Below are 16,722 nucleotides of genomic sequence, written 5' to 3'. Positions count from 1 at the left end.
GGAAACAACGACTTACATAATAGCTACTCGGAAGACAATGGGCTGCGTTCCTAGCACTTGACCGCGGCTTCCCTCGTGTTTTGACGTGGTCAATGCTGTCGATCCAGATCGTTTTGCTACTCAAAAAGACTCCGCTTCCGGAACCGCAGCATATACACACAAACTCGGGTTACAAAATGCAACTGCCAAGACTATTAAAAAGTAGGTTACGGATCAAGTATCTTTGTTTTCTTCTCGGAGCCAAGAACTACGAGTTACACTAACCTTCAAAGTGAATGAGAATGGGAAACTATATCAGTTGCTCAACCAGATCGTGTAAGTGAGAAGTATGAGAGTGAGAATAAAATACAGCAACGTCCAATATATAAAAAGAGGTGTTGTTGCGATAATAAAGTAACAAATAGTGTAGAATCATATAAGAGTAGTTTTAGCTCGATCTTACGTAATAACGACCCTTCATATCTTCTGAAAGACGTTTGTGTGTAAAATGATGCTAACTTTATTGTCAATACTGTTGTAGTGGCGTCTTAGTAGATCGGCATTGTACCTATCGGTTACTGTCGAATCGCTGGAAGCAACCTACTCCAAAACCAGCACACCGGCCGAAATGATTCGGCTTAGCCACTACCTTTTACGTCCATTGTATGACATCAATTGTGTGTGTGGCGTCATGGCTGACGCTAGGATAACGAAACAATACCCAACCCTGGGGTTGGGGCTGAAGCACGACAAACTATCGTTTCTTTTGAAGTTTCTTTTGAAGTTTCTTTTATGTACAACAACGGTGGCAGCAGTGTTCAGCGTAGCACTGCTATTGTTTCTCTATCTCAAGTTTGGAAAACGTGGGCATAATGAAAGATTGTAACCATGCTTTTTTCTTCCCTTAGTAGCACATTCAGTGGACACGAAAAACGACTGCCTATGTATTTATGAGCCTATGCTAACTACCTTAAGATTTGAATTATCTCGTTGCGTTATATGTGATACATCATGAAGGAACAACATCAGGCCCAGATGAAAGCATGCATATTACCACTGCAGCAATTGCTGAATTAAAAAACAGACGGAATTTATTGCTGTTATAAGTTAAGCGTTAAGCATCCTATAAATTAAAAAAATGTAGACACTTATGTTCTGCGAGAGTGGCCCAACCTCAATTTATACATACTGTACAAGAGGGCATACCAAGATCAAAGAAAAATCAACGAATCAAGATTAGTCAAAATGATAACAAAATGGCATGTGATTTTATTGGACGGAGAATTTAGATAGGCTGTTGTTGTTGGCGATGGCAATTAAAGTAAATCATAAAAAACGAATGGATCCATAAAATAAAAAGGGTAGGTGGTTACTTTTCTTTTACAATATACAGGTATAATGAAGATAGTAAGCGCACTTTATACAGAACATGATAATAGGTGAATGTGTATGAGGCATAAACAGAATTTCAACTTATTTTTGTTGGTGTATGATGTAATATGATGGTGTGGCGTATATTCCCTTTTCAACAGGTCTATTCTTCAGTTGTTGATGATGGTGATAGCGAAGGGCTCCTGCTACCCGGCATGCTGCTTAAAAGGCGACAGTAATCCTCCACAAAAATATCGTAGCATACACCACGGTTTGCTGGTACCACTTCGCTTCCTGTCCGTTGTCCAACGAAATGCCGGTTTAAACTGTCTTTTCTGGTAAACGGCTTTTCACAAATGAAGCATCGATATTTGTCTCCCTCATGGATTGACTTTAAATGCCGAGTCATGTCACGCTCTCTTGAAAAAGTCTTTTCGCACATAGTGCAGTGTACTCTAGAGGACGCATTGCTACTATCGGCTGTTGCTACTGGTACGCGTGGATGTACTTGTAGTGGCAGAGGTGTAGATGGGTCGACACTTTCTTGCTGTTGTTTCGGTGCTACACCGACGTTAGTATTGCTTTTGCTGATACTGATGGAATCATTGCTTGTCGAACTGGCAATAGGTGCAGCAGGGCAGCTTATAGAAGAACTATTGCGGATAGCGTGCAATGTGGTGCTATGGGGATTTACACTGTAGTAAGCCCAAGGTTGACGGATATCATTCGACGAACTGGTCGCCGTTGCAGCCAAGGTCGCTGTAGCAGCCGTAAAACTACCCGTCGCACGATTGTGGTCAAAAACTTCCTCCATGGCGAATACATCAGGTTCGTAAATACCGGCAGTGGTATCTTGGGTAGCTGTTTCACTTTCATGAGGTTGCTGCTGTCGTTGTTGTGCAGGTGATGCGACATTGACAAGTGCACGGTCACTGCCATGTTCTTCGGTTTCCACGTTATCCTGCGAGCGACAGTCTAATGAAACTCCAGATGATGTTCGGCGATGATGATAGTTTTGAAAATACGATGTCATATCAGGTGCTGTAGAGTGGGCACTTGTGCTTGCACTACCTCGATACGGGTACTTTTTTGAATAGTAGAATGCGTGAGATGAGTATGAATTATGCCCCATAGAAGCGGGTTTTTGTCTATACTATAAGAGAATCTTCATCGAATATTTCCGTACCACTGTTGATGGTGAGGCTTCACCAAATGGAACTTGTTGACTATCAAAAGATTGTCTATCATATGCTGTGTTCTGTGCCGGAGATGTAAGTGCCGTGGTATTGAGGGCGATATTGTTATCAAATTGATTTAGTGATGTTATTTCTATCGAGCAAAAGTAGTAGAAGACACATCAACATAAATGCGATCATGAGCGTAATTTGGTCCTCCTTTCCTTTCTACGAAAAAGCTCCTCCTGTTTACCCTGTTGTTGTTGGTTTTGTTGTTGATTATTGTAGTATTGATTACTATGTATTCCATTTCTAGTAAAACCAAAGGCTTCTGATTGCTGCTGACGGAGTAATTGAGTGGTGTGAGGCACCTGGACCTCGCTGGGTAACGGCTGCGGCGGCGCCGAGGAGGTCGATTGGGAATAGCTGTACGTGTTTAAAGTTGGATCACCAGCGTTGCCAATAATTTGCGAGTTTTGATCATGAAAAGCATGCTGTTGCTGCTGTTGCTCTTGCTGCTGGTGACGACGTTGCTCAATCTGCTGTGTTAACCAGGCTGGCGTGTGTTGTATTCCTCCACTAAAGGATACTGAATAAAGCTCTGTTGGAGAGGCGTTTTGGATAAGGTTATTGCTGCTGAATCCTCCTGTTGCGTTTCGAGGAGAAGAAGCTGGCTCAAAGATATTGTGTGGCGCGCTAGCTGTGCTATTGCTATAGCTACTGCGGCCATGCTGCGATATGAAATATTCAGACGCCCGGTTCCTACGTTGTAGCTGCTGGGAGTTGGAGAGGTTGCCGAGAGATGCTGCCAGTAAAGCTGGTTGTAGCTCAACATGTTGCTGGCTGCTCCCCGACGTACGATTTGACAAGTTACTGGAACCCCTATTATACCATTCGTAGTGGTTAATCATCGCTGTTTCTTTCTGACAATCTTTATAGATAAACGCGGATGAACGTACTGTATTCTCATTAGTTCGTTTTGTCTTGTTTAAAATCAGAAGAAAGGTAAATAAAAAGTATGAGCATAGAAAGGTACTGTCGAGGTTCCTAAATTGTCAGTCCGTGCTCAGGATTTAAATCACGAAAAGAAGATGTGGCCACCCGATTTATATACGCTAGCAATCTAATAAAAAGATGGTTGAGGTGGCTTTGTTTATATGGTAGCCCTTTTTACTGTAGCGGGTTTCTGCGTCTTTGACGGTTCGATTTCCCCAAACAGACAAAATCATTGGGCAAAACAAGAATGGAAATTGAGGATTCGCTCGACACAAACACTCGTACAGACATAATTCCTATTCTCTCACTCTTACTACGTAAAATACTGTGCCCAGAAGAAAGCATCTGTACTATAAATTGTTCCCACACACATGTATTGATGAAATACACCATTTTTGTTTCTTGAAAAAATGAGCTCCATTCGCTATGAGTGATCATTGTTGAGTCATTCCTACGACAGGAAGAGCCACTATATCGAATTGAGGAGTACGAGACATGAAAACATATAATCAGCTGTTGCTTACCTGCCTCAATAGATATGACCACAGCTGTCTACTTTATATAGTTGGAAGCTATACTAACTATCTTAACCTCTTTGCTCTTTCAAAATTGTATTACTATGACGACACTACAACGTATAATTAATGATTGTTCTACTATAAACTCCTTTCGTAATAATAGTTCTTCTGTATTTTTAGGCATTGGAAGAGGCAAAGAACAAAAAGAACAAACCTTAATGTAGTAGTTGCACTCAGCCACTTGTTATTTTGTGCTTTTATCAGTTGCGTCAGTAAACGGAACCAGAATAGGGAGGAAGCGTTCTTAAAAAACAAGGAACGCTAAATAGCCTATTTCTCAGGGGGTTGTAGTACGATCGTAGCCATTCTGGTTGAGAATTCGCGGTTATATTCCACGGAACACGCTTTTTGCTTTTTCGTCGTGTCAGTGGTACAGTGGAGGCGGCTTCTCCTCCAAAACAGAAGGTGCATTTTTGTTGAGCATCAGATTCTTATGCAAAAGATTAATACGTTATCTCTATCTATCATGATACACGCAATCGGGAGACCATACTCGAGAGAAGTATTATTAAACTTGATATTAGTATTTGATTTAGAAGCCGTGGATGGTGGTGGTAGCTACTTGTTCTGAAATGAGAATAGAACTCCCATTTATCGTCCTATCTGGAAGACTCACGAGAAGAGGGTTACAAAAAGGAGGGCTTTGTAATACTATACCGACAGGCTCTCCCGTTATTGTTGCAATGCATTTTTTCTGCGGACAAAAGTATCAGTTGCCGAACTAGCAAACAATACATTGCTATTCTGTAAAGGGCTATCATCCTTTAAAGATTACTCGAAGATACCTCAATGAAAATCACGCATTAAGTAGTAACCCCTTCGAGGCGGCATGTGAAGCTCGAGAGCGTTAATCAGTCCGTTCGCCTTGATGAGAACAAATGACACCACTTTTCATATAATCCTTGATTCATTCAGATATTTCCATTCTGTTAGGTTCTCAAAACAAGAACATTATCTTTTTTTGTAGCAAATCTCTCTCAGCCACTCACATACTTTATACTGTATGTTGTTAATATCTCAAGAAAGATGTGCTAGCCGGCAGCACAGTTCACCATTAATAACAAGCTGGTATTTTATTAGTAGTAATACTTCGAAGAAATCATTATATGAACGCCTTTTTCGCGAACAAACATATGTTCTTGTGTGATAGTGATTTCTCGATGGTACATTTTTTAACTCTATTAGTAATCCACCTGAAGTTGAGACCAGATTTAAAAGTTCTTCTCAGTTGATACAACAGTACTTGTTACTGGTTATTTTTTATTGATTTATATATTCTTTTCTTTATGCCCTTCGTTCTATTGATAAGTCGTTGAGAATTCAATATAAGCGTTTGCATCTGGCGATCTGCTGTTTTTGCTTGTGGATAGTTGTATCGCCAATAACTTCTTCATTACTGTTACAAAAACTTCTTCCATTGCCATTTGGATTGAATTGAACGGATTTGGCTATACCTTCAAAATACCAAAAAGAGACATATGTCGTTCTGTCACGCGGAGCCAAGCCTTATTCCGTCTGCCTGCCCCGGACCACTTATTTGCAAAAGCTCGGTGTAATCCCGTACCAGTACAGAGTTGGGGTCATAAGATGCATAACCTGCTAATACAAAACGCATGGACCAATTGACGTCATAAGATACCTTCTTTGACAGAAGAAGTACCAATTTCTCATCCGAGCAAAAACAAGGAGCAAATATTAAAGCAATTGATAGAGCTGCGATAATCACGATGATTTACTGTATCCGTTACGACCAACTACTAGCAAAGTGCTTCCATGTTTAAGAATAAGATTCTTATGCAACACTATTCATTTATCTTCAACTCTGAGACTGTAACACAGCCTTGGATGTACAACTAGAAGAACGGGATCCGCATTTTTTTGTTTTACTAACTGAACGACGGGGATGACAACGACCTGAAAAGTTTTACAAGTCGATTTTTCCAAGCGTTTAGATGTCTATTACAATCAAATTACGGACTGTAGTATCGATGATGTGCATAGCTACTTTCATTACTGATGTGTCGAGTAAGATGATACAAGATACTGTTTGAAATGTAGTAGTTCGTACTTACAGCTTGCGATACACAATGTGTGTGGTCATAGTACGGCTGTATATGCATCAGTAACAGCAACAAGTTCTTTAAGAGAATGAGAATGCATAGTAGTAGTATGCTAGAATTGCGCGAATTAACGTGAAAGAGCACAAGATTAGGCAACCAAACATCTCCTCTCTTGGTTTTGGGTGAGGGAAGCCCCGGACGGAGTCATAGTACAGCTTTGGGAGTAAAGAGACTTTAATCTTTTTATAAGCGGCATCGATGATTGTTTCATAACATGCTAGGACATTTTTAACCAAAGCTGGTCACATACACCACAGGACTCATCTCTAACCACATAAAATCATATTTACGCTGTTCTCATTGTTCTCGTGGACATACCATATTAGCCTAATAACAAGAAAAAATTGTATAGCAGATTTCTATTCAAACCTTACCCTTGCAATATTTATAGGCCGTGATGGCTCCAGAGAATAAGCATACACAAACGTTGTTGTAAGGCATCATGATGTATGATAGAAACAAAAGTATGTTGATTGATTTGCGACCCATATTTATACAGTAATTACTCACCATGGTGACAATAGAAGGGGAAACTGCTGGACATAACATGCTTTACTATATTTACATTTTTTTTTGTTCTTGTAGAGCTACTATTAACTATTTTAAACAAAGGTATAGGAAGGGGATGGGGGGGGGGAAATGCGTATAGGCAACAATACGTTTAGGGCATTACATCTACCAAATAGGGAAAACAGAAATTATACAAAAAGAATGGATAGAATAGAGGTGGGGGAATACTCATTTTTATAGTAAGAACTTATTACTGTTGTTGTTGCTGGGGATTATTTTTGTTGTCCCCGTCATCGTCGCAAACATCGTTATTTATGTCAACTGACTCTTTTTCTCCTCCCTGTTGATCTTTGATCGAGGCTGTAGCAACGGCATTTGTTGCAGTACTAGAAGGAGTAGTGCTGTTCCGTAGCAATGATTTGATCAGGTTGTCAAATTGGGTCAAATCAGGCATTGCTGGTGCCGGTGCAGGTACAGTATGCTGCATGGTTGCTGCAGCTGTTGCCATGGCAGCTGCATACATGTTTGCCATCATTGCTACTGCTTGAGGGCTTTGTGTCCATTGCTGTTGATGTTCATCGCAGCTGTGTTCTTCGTTTAATTCCTTTACAGTTGCTATTGCAGGTGTTGATGACTCGCCTTGTTGTTGTTGTTGCTGCTGCTGCTGCTGCTGCTCAATCTCTTCAAAAAGCCGCTTGTAAGCTTGCGTCGTTGCTTGTACATGAAGGCGTTCGGTCAATGATTCCATAACCAGCTTGACAAGCTCATCACGGCGATCAAGTTGAGCAATAGCAATAATTTTTTGCACAAGACCAAGCCCATGCACCTGGTCACGCAAGACATCGTCGAGTAAAGCAGCTTCGTTAAATATGGCGTTCAGAAGCAAGTTCCGGGCATCCAAATCTTGGCATTGGTTGATCATTTTGTAGATTGTCATGGCGCCGAGCTTGTGTGTACAAAGCTTACTCAGATAAGGAAGCAAACGTGGACATAAAGCGCCGAATCGACCAGGCAGTTCGGATGTGTCCAAAAGCCAGATCAACAAGAGGACGCCGTTGGCGTTTGTTGTCAACAAAACAGCGTTCTGGATGATAGCCGCTCCAACATATACCTTATCGCACGTAAAGTATTTCAACAAAACCATTTAGTATATAAACTTCTCTTGTACACACAAGCAATCATGCATAAACTAGCAGGATAATCACAAAAAATTACCTGTTGTTCTCTAGTAACGACGGGATTTTCAAGGATCGCTCGTACTGCACGTGCGCCGAATCTTCCCTGTCCAATTTCCCAGCACTTGTCGGCAATCGCATCCATGATGTATTGGCTCGAGTCGGCGCCTTTGCGTAGACAGCATTGGACAACGTAGTTTCCATATTGGTCTAGTAATAGCAAGGGCACGTACGGCGCAATGTGTGTAGAGATGATTTGAATCTACAAGTAGCGAAGATAAAAGAGACAGAGCCATGCATGAGTATTAAGTGAAAAAGATCTGTGTCCGCATAGTTCACTCGCAGAAACATACAAGGGTAGGTGTGTTTGCGTGGTCAATGATCTTTTGCGCAGCCCAGGTACCGTTCTTGTGGACACCAATCGAGGCAAGGAAAGGCGCAATACGCTCCAACATGCAAAGTCGTGTCTCGTCGGTGCAGAACTCAAAAATTTTTTGGATCACTGTGTTGCCAATATAATCTAACATAACGGAAGGCATATTGTGAGCAGAAATAAAGGAAGCCAAAACGCAAGACCGCAGATAAATGTACTTGAAGCGTACCATTACAAAGCTCTACAACTTCGTCCATGCATTCTAAAGCCATGTTTTCGACATCCTGCAACGCCTGTCCATTATCTAATCGCTTTCTCATTTCCCGCAAACGTAATGGTTCTAGTTTTCGATCTGAGCCCAGCTCAGGTACCAAAGGAATGGCAGAGCAATACGTCATGGGGGCTCTTTCATCTGCATACCATTTTTTTGTTCCAATATATCAGTTATCAAGTCATCTAGTCGCTCGTCCATGTTGACTGCCAACCAACTTCTCTCCCTACACTTTATCTTAGTATTTACCTTGTGATGCTTCTTCTGCTGATACAGTCTCATGATCTAGCTGCTGCATGATAAAGCGCCGTTCAGCTGCAATCGCAGCATACAAGCTGGTAGGATGCGCTGCTGTTGTTGCTGCTGCTGACGGCTGCGCAGGGTTATACTGCTGACCGATGACACCTTTCATCATACTCGACATCATCATCGCAGCAGCCCACTGAGTGGCCTGGTATGTGTCTGGGGAGGATGCAGCTGCCGAAGCAGCCGACAGTGTTGCATGCAGGTTAAATCCATCCCGATCATCGACTTCATCGATCGTCGCTGCTGGTGGTGGTGGTGGTATCACATTGGGTGCTGCTGTTCCTAGCACTGGCGCCTTAGCAAATCCAATGCGCACAGCGCCTGTACCTGGACCCAGAATCTCTTTGTTTTGTAATGCTCTGCGTGCACGCACTGCATCTTGCTGCTGCTCAAAATTCACAAAACCACAGTTTTTGTGTGACAGAACGCGAACAGATTCGATCGCCCCGAATGGCTGAAAAATCGTCCGCAGGATTCCCGGGTTCATGTTCGCTGGAATATTCCCAACCCCTATCGCATATAACCAAATGTCAGAAATTTAGAGCAGAACACTTTCTCTGATCATAAATAGGCTAATATAGGCTTACACAATGCACGTGTAGGCCCTTGAGCATTCGGACCAGCTTCGGTTGTGTTCGCCATGGCTTGACTGACATCGGCTTTTCCATATCCGACACGGACGGTTGCACCCTGCAGTTTACTTCCCAGCCGTGTTTCAAGATCATTCCTAGCAGCCACCGCCGACTCCACATTCGTGAAGTTAACAAACGCGCATTCTTTGTCCGATAAAATTCGGGCACTCTCCACAGTACCGTAGCACGAAAACAGCTGAAGAAGATCAGAGATGCTCAGCGACGGCGTGATATTGCCTAGCCACAGCGCACGCGAAGGGATCTGTGCAGCTGCAGACGAAGGGGAGGATGGCGTTGAGGACGATGATGCAGCGGTGATCAGATCCTAGGTTAGGCCACAAAGATGAAATTAATATAAGCTGCTGCTGCTGCTGTTGTTGTTGTTTCGCTCTGTAGCGTGTGTATGTGGCGCGTGCATTCTATTCCAGAGAGAAAAACTTTTTTCTTGCTTACCTGCTGTTGATAATCATGACCCTCGTCGTTGTAGCTCAACACGTCCAATAAATTATTACTACTGCGCGAGGTTCGCAAAGATGCTTGCTGTTGGTGCTGTTGCTGTGTCTGGTACATTAGTTGAAGTGACGGAGGGATGGCAGGTGATTCATCGACCATGCCCAAGCTAATGGCACGCGGTCTCTGTTGTTGTTGCTGCTGCTGCTGCTGCTGCTGTGTCGTTTGTTCGTTTTCCAAAGAAAACGGGTCAAACCGCATGGTTGAAGGAGCCAACAACCTGCCGATATTCGGTCGTTCCATCCGTGTTCCCACTGTATAAGCCCGGCTGCGGACAGGTGTAGGCAAGCCAGTACCACCCGCAGCGGGAATACTGGTCGACGGCGTACCACTTGCTGTGATCGACAGGGCTGGTAAAGGTGCATAACTACCATTGCTGTTGTCGTTGTTGCTTCTGCTGCTACGGTGGTTGTGAGTGTGGTGGTCTTGATAGGTTGAGTCATCATCTAAACCGAGCGAAGCCAAGGTGCTGACAATGGTACCACCAGCTGCTTCGTCAACCGACGACACAGGTGCATCAATGGACGACGATGGGCTGAGAGCGGAACTGAACAACGTTGCACCAAGGCCACTTTCCGTTGCAAACGTGGCCGACCCGGATCTATGCCTTGATGCCGCCGCTGCTGCTGCTGATGCTGCTGAAGAGGAGGTTGCATCGGTAGAAGAGACTAACGGAGCACCCAGCGTTGAGGACATGTAACTTTCGGATGCATAAGGAAACATCGAAGCAGGCATGGTTCCCGCCCTAGGTCGGCGGACGGTGGTGGTTGTGTTGCCGCCAGGTGCTGCTGACGCTGTTCGCAACGAAGAGTTATCAAGCGTTCTAAAGCAGGAAGTGAGTATGCAAGGCTGTTCTTCTACGCCCGGAGAGCATGGCAGCAACACAATAGTGATGAAGGGCTGTAGGTGTCTTACCTTACTAATGAGGGTGAAGGACCGGCAGTAGATGGCTTTGACAGGTACGGCGGATGCTTTCGAGTGCCGGTGACATCGGATATCCAGGTGAAGTCCATGGAAACGAGAGGGCGGATATAAAAGAGGAAGGAATAAACAGAAAGAGAGAGGAAAGGAAGAAAGAATCAAGTGTGAGTAGGGCTTATGTGACAGTAGTGCCAGCTTTGGGTCGGTCACCCCCCAGCCAGGCCAGCTTACTGACTCGTTGCTGCTGCTGCTACATACTTCCACACAGCCCACCCCCAAAACGGCCAAAGCTCCGCTCTTCCCGTCTTCACTAATTGGGGACATTCTTGAGGGACGTCCTGGCACTCAGTAGCTGTGTTTTAGATTGCCAAGCTCATCTCTGCCTATCATGCCGCTCAACATGTACGCTGGCAACAGAGGAACATGGGCAGTTGTTTTGCACGTCTAAACCGTATAAAAAATGCCAGTGACGCAATGAGGACAGTCGGGCATTCAAACACCTCCTCTTCTCATTTCAGGGCGGGGCCGAGACATTTTTTTTAAGGCAGAAAACCCTGCACCGTCATCGTCATCGTCATCACTGTTAGTACTGTATATGACACCTCTAATTAAGTATATCCAGACCCGAATATTAAGGTTTATTTTTAGAGCAGCAGAAACACAGTCTAGCTTTTACATATATGAAGGAACTCGGTAGGCTCTAGTTGGAAAGTATTCCAGAAATCACGCGAATCAAGCCGAGGCCTGACACCCCCTCGAGCAACAATTTCCTCGAGTGATCCGCTTCCTAACGCCTGGCGACAAGCGTCGTCATTTTTGGCAAGGTCACGAGCCATCTCAATTTGCTCTTCGCTTCCCCAAGCAAGAAACAATTGGATCCAGTCATAACAACCGCCATCTGTCACGATCCACCGTTGGCCCTTTTGGAAATGTTTGTGGGCGGCTACAATTGCCCTGGCAACATCGTTACCGTGAATCAAATGAAGTTGCCGCGCCAGCAATTTGCCTCGGATTGCTTGTTGCGTGGCAAAACGAGGCACCCAATTGCGTGGTTGCCTAGAATAGAAAATACGGTATGCAAAAGCTATAAGAACTTTCTCCAGCTGCTGAAAGATATGGACATGATTGAAAACAACAGAAAAAGAAGTGCTCGCCTGAACACAGTCAGGCGTCTTGGTTTTACCGCTGAGCACCCCATAGCCCGGCCAAGTGAAGCACTGTGCCACCACGCTCCAAAATAACAGCTTCACCTTCCATCCGTCCTGAAGTATCCTTGGATGGATCTATCGGTCCGTGACGATCGCTGGGATTGCCACTAAATGGCCGTGTTGACGAGAGTAAAATCCACTGTGTTTGACCGTGCTTGGACTCGTAAGCATCCATTAAGCTGCTCATGCATGCTGAGCTGCGAACAGGAAACGTAACTAAGACTGTTTTTGCTTGTGGCAAGGCGCTGACGTCTACGTGTGTACAGCTGTCGTCTTGTGGGAGCTCCCATTGAACAGTATCGGTGGTTTGGTGACGCGTCGTCGCAACATATGTAATGTGGAGTTGAGACAGTAATTCATTCAAAAACGTTCCTGTCCAGCCAAGTCCAAGAATCAGGAGTGGTACGCCGGTCGACATGAGTTGCTGATCCATGGCGTTTAAAGATTCCAAGGAAAAGTGAAAGCCAGATAAAAGAGAGTTGACGTTATCTGCAGGTGCTCTTGCGACATGTGCACTACAGCTGTGACTGTTCGACAAGGTTATGCAAGATGGAATCATCGATCTCGATACAGTCTTTGCTGTTTTACATTATTTGCACAGCAGCGCCAGCTTTAACATGAGTGGATTTGATACTTTCTATGTGGGAGCGATACAAGAAGGGGTAATACGCATAGGTTGGTTGGCATTGCAACTGTTGTTGCGACGCTCACATTGTTCTTACCGGCAGGTAGATTTTCCACTTCCGAAGGTCGAACTGGCCTCACGGTTCGGGCAGATCGCGCAAGCGCTACAAGAGATATTCGGAGTCATTTCCGAGGATACCATTGGCCGCAAGGACGATGGCGCAATAGATCACTTCAGCAGCGACAAGCTTCGATATATAAAACATCATCCGGAGAGTTAATTTTTTGTTTGTTTATTGACTCTTTCTCTTTTTTCTCCTCATACTCCCGCAAACACAATGGCCAACACTCCTCACGGCGGCGTCCTCAAAGACCTCTACCTTCGCGACGCTGACAAGCAATCTGCCCTTCTTGCTGAGGCGGAGACCCTTCCCTCGCTGGTTTTGACTGACCGCCAGCTCTGCGATCTTGAGCTTATCCTCAACGGCGGTTTCTCTCCTCTCGAAGGCTTCTTGAACCAGAAGGATTATGAAGGGTAAGCTGGAAGGAAAGGAGGAAAAGGACACGACAACGGGAATCGGAGGGCTCTTTCATGATGGGTGAGATGAGAACTGACAAATAGACGTACATTGTCCACACGTATATAGTGTTGTCGCAGATATGCGTCTTGCCTCCGGCACTTTGTGGCCCATGCCGATCACTCTTGACGTTGATCAGGAAAAGATCGAAGCTTCCAAGATCCAGCCTAACAACCGTATCGTCCTTTTGGACTCCCGTGACTACCAGCCATTGGCCATCTTGACCGTCCAAGATGTCTACCGCCCCGACAAATCAAAGGAAGCCGCTGGTGTCTATGGTGCCGATGATCAGGCTCATCCAGCTGTCCACTACCTTCACAATATTGCCGGCGACTTCTACGTCGGTGGTTCCCTCCAAGCCGTTCAGGCTCCCGCCCATTACGATTATGTTGCCAACCGATGTAAGTTTCTATTTGTTTATATGCAGAATGTACAAATGTGTGTGCGTAGGCGATCGATACTTACGTCTACCTTTATTGCAGTCACCCCCAGCGAATTGCGTGCTCACTTCAAGAAGCTCCAATGGACTCGCGTTGTTGCTTTCCAAACCCGTAACCCTATGCATCGTGCCCATCGTGAATTAACCGTCCGCGCCGCCCGTGCCCGCAAGGCTCACTTGTTGATCCACCCTGTCGTTGGTTTGACCAAGCCTGGAGATATCGACCACTACACCCGCGTTCGTGTCTACAAGGCATTGATGCCCAAGTACCCCAACGGCATGGCCGAACTCAGCTTGTTGCCTTTGGCTATGCGTATGGGTGGTCCCCGCGAAGCCGTGTGGCACGCTCTCATCCGTAAGAACCACGGTGTCACCCACTTCATTGTCGGTCGTGACCACGCTGGTCCCGGCAAGAACTCGCAGGGCGTTGACTTCTACGGCCCCTATGATGCCCAGGATTTGGTAGAACAGTTTAAGAGCGAGATTGGTATTGAAATTGTACCTTTCCAGATGGTCGCCTACTGCCCTGATTCTGACGAGTACATGCCCGCCAACGAAGTCCCTGAAGGTGTCAAGACTTTGAACATCAGCGGTACCGAGCTCCGTCGCCGCTTGCGCACTGGTTTGCCCATTCCTGAATGGTTCTCATACCCCGAAGTCGTCAAGGTCCTTCGCCAGTCGCATCCTCCTCGCGCACAACAAGGTTTCACGGTCTTCCTCACTGGCTTGCACGCCTCTGGTAAGAACGCTTTGGCCCGTGCCTTGCAAGTCTCTTTGAACCAGGAAGGCTCCCGCTCTGTCTCATTGTTGATGAGCGAGAACGTCCGCGCCGAACTTTCCTCCGAGCTTGGCTTCTCCAAGCGTGACCGTGATTTGAACATTGGTCGCCAAGCTTTCGTTGCCGGAGAATTGACCCGCGCTGGTGCTGCTGCTATTGTTGCACCCATTGCTCCTTACGACGAGGCTCGCAAGAATGCTCGTCAGGCCATTGAAAAGTATGGTGGTTTCTACCTTGTTCACGTCTCGACGCCTTTGGAAGACTGTGAGAAGCGGGATCATGACGGTGTCTATGAGCGTGCACGCAAGGGTGAAATCAAGGATTTCACTGGTATCGATGACCCTTATGAGGTCCCTACGGATGCTGACCTTTCCGTCAACCTCAGCGAACAGTCGATTTCCCAGGCTGTCCATGAGATCGTCTTGCTCTTGGAAAAGGACGGCTATGTTGGCTCTGCATAGATGTAAAATATCTTATACTCCCATTCCCATCACCTCCTCCCTTCGTCCTTATAAACTCATGTATACATTTGTGCCTTCGATATATATTTTGTCTTCATACTCTTTCATCATGAATTCTCTCCTATTCTCAAAATTCTGTAATATCTTCTTTGCTTTTTTATATACACCTAAAAATACAACAACTACCACTTGGATAAGTGGTAGACTTTACTATAATATTTTTCAAGTAGTTTACAGCTGCCGTTACTTTCTGTTGAATCCGGTAGTTGTGTAGCTGCTGACAGCAATTTGAAAGGTCTGTGTCACAAATTAACGGCATATTTTTTCCATTTTAAAAATATAAAGTTCATCAGTATCCACGAGACTCTGGATAATAATAGAACGGCTGAGATTCCTTCCGTGTTGACATTTCTTCAAGCAGATGAGACAAACAACCAGTGCTTTCTGCTTATGTCTTAGCGCACTATGAGAGATCGCTATGTCGCCGTTAAAATTTTACTTGCGAAGCAACCACTGCTTCTAGATTAATTAACACAGACGAAATAGATCTTCACTTTCTTGGGGGCCGTATAAAATATAGATAGCGGCAGCACATCCCTACACTGATCGAAAAAACAAAGTTAACTATTATACGGCTGGCTAAAATATAGCAATGTATGAGAACATATGCTTACGATAATATCCCATTAACGCAATCTGACTATGTGATATTTACATAATAAAAGAAACCCATTGTTAACCCTTCTAGTTTGCTTACAATTTCTATATTAAAGAAAGCGAAATAACGTATCACCGCAAAATAAGAAATTCACTTAACATGAGAATCATGGAAAGCTAGGAAGCATCTTAGTACAAAAAAGCAGTTACAAGTTAGAGCCTCTAGTATATGCGGTCCTCAGGTACCAATGTCGAAGCAAATACTCCATGAACCTTAGAAATTGGTAGGCAACATTGCGTCCGGTTGCTTTCCCATTTTCCTGACATTTTATAGCCATAAAACATTGTAATCCGGGCTTCTTGGAAATTGATGACATTCTCTTTTTAAAGTGACGGCACAATTAACACTGCCTACTAGACGTTTCTGATGAAGCATTGATTTCAGTCTGGCAAGACGAGCCAGTCGTTCTTGGACCATGGTGTGCGGCATTGTGCTGCGTAGATGTGATACTGAAGACAGTCAGTATGGAATCGCCTACGGATCAAGAATGTTTCGGTGAGGATGATCATGTCAATATTATTTTGGATGCAAATATTAATAATTTCCATCAGGCGAGCAGTTGACACCGGTCGCGTTCAATAAACCAATGCGTACTTGGCTTATTATTAATCTTGCTCCATAGTCTCCGTTTCATTGTTATTGTCATCGCCCTTGGACGAGATTAAGTTGCGTGCATCATTTACTGTGGTAACAGATTGACCATGATGATGACGAGATGCTGGCCTTGGATGTTTTCCTGGAATTTCTTCCAGTACTCAAGTTCGGCGTGGTGTTGATGTGGTGCTGATCATCGGGCAGCAGGGAAGTAAAATGGCGCATGATGGCAACAACGATATGCTTTTTCGGCATGCAAACACACAGTGCTAACATCCACTTTTAGTAGAGCTCTCTGGCGAGTGTGGCGCGTTCGTTTTTGGTTGTTTCGGCAATAACAGATGGATTACCAATCGTGGATGCGGCAATTGGATTGAAGGCATCCAATGGAATCGATTCTTGCTG

At 44.6% G+C, this 16,722-nt stretch overlaps 4 protein-coding genes across 4 annotated transcripts; 1 reads left to right on the top strand and 3 right to left on the bottom strand.

The window, feature by feature from the left end:
* Positions 1 to 1,760: 1,760 nt before the first annotated feature.
* Positions 1,761 to 3,495, bottom strand: BDB00DRAFT_786961 (uncharacterized protein; the record flags this gene model as incomplete). Its single annotated transcript, XM_053120657.1, has 6 exons — positions 1,761 to 1,805; positions 1,859 to 2,503; positions 2,537 to 2,679; positions 2,779 to 3,342; positions 3,385 to 3,407; positions 3,485 to 3,495. The coding sequence occupies 6 exons, from the start codon at positions 3,493 to 3,495 to the stop codon at positions 1,761 to 1,763; spliced, it is 1,431 nt and encodes a 476-aa protein (XP_052980856.1).
* A 3,210-nt stretch (positions 3,496 to 6,705) lies between these two features.
* Positions 6,706 to 11,060, bottom strand: BDB00DRAFT_295592 (uncharacterized protein). The gene is made up of 8 exons (XM_053116827.1): positions 10,912 to 11,060; positions 9,940 to 10,819; positions 9,442 to 9,811; positions 8,798 to 9,346; positions 8,507 to 8,689; positions 8,258 to 8,424; positions 7,945 to 8,166; positions 6,706 to 7,840 (listed from the first exon to the last, which is right to left on the bottom strand). Exons 1-8 carry the CDS (start codon positions 11,007 to 11,009, stop codon positions 6,980 to 6,982), a joined length of 3,330 nt encoding a protein of 1,109 aa, XP_052980855.1. The 5' UTR covers positions 11,010 to 11,060; the 3' UTR covers positions 6,706 to 6,979.
* A 480-nt stretch (positions 11,061 to 11,540) lies between these two features.
* BDB00DRAFT_295560 (uncharacterized protein) lies at positions 11,541 to 12,993 on the bottom strand. The gene is made up of 3 exons (XM_053116826.1): positions 12,848 to 12,993; positions 12,101 to 12,704; positions 11,541 to 11,973 (listed from the first exon to the last, which is right to left on the bottom strand). Exons 2-3 carry the CDS (start codon positions 12,682 to 12,684, stop codon positions 11,583 to 11,585), a joined length of 975 nt encoding a protein of 324 aa, XP_052980854.1. The 5' UTR covers positions 12,685 to 12,704; positions 12,848 to 12,993; the 3' UTR covers positions 11,541 to 11,582.
* Positions 12,994 to 13,055: 62 nt separating this feature from the next.
* Positions 13,056 to 15,291, top strand: BDB00DRAFT_817419 (sulfate adenylyltransferase). The gene is made up of 3 exons (XM_053123064.1): positions 13,056 to 13,284; positions 13,397 to 13,728; positions 13,810 to 15,291. Exons 1-3 carry the CDS (start codon positions 13,088 to 13,090, stop codon positions 15,003 to 15,005), a joined length of 1,725 nt encoding a protein of 574 aa, XP_052980853.1. The 5' UTR covers positions 13,056 to 13,087; the 3' UTR covers positions 15,006 to 15,291.
* Positions 15,292 to 16,722: the final 1,431 nt, after the last annotated feature.

Source organism: Zychaea mexicana (assembly GCF_025766255.1).
Source record: "Zychaea mexicana strain RSA 1403 chromosome Unknown BDB00scaffold_26, whole genome shotgun sequence".
Taxonomy (NCBI): Eukaryota; Fungi; Mucoromycota; class Mucoromycetes; order Mucorales; family Lichtheimiaceae; genus Zychaea; species Zychaea mexicana.
The sequence above is the reverse complement of the archived record's forward strand: the minus strand, read 5'-3'. Positions and strand labels throughout refer to the sequence as shown.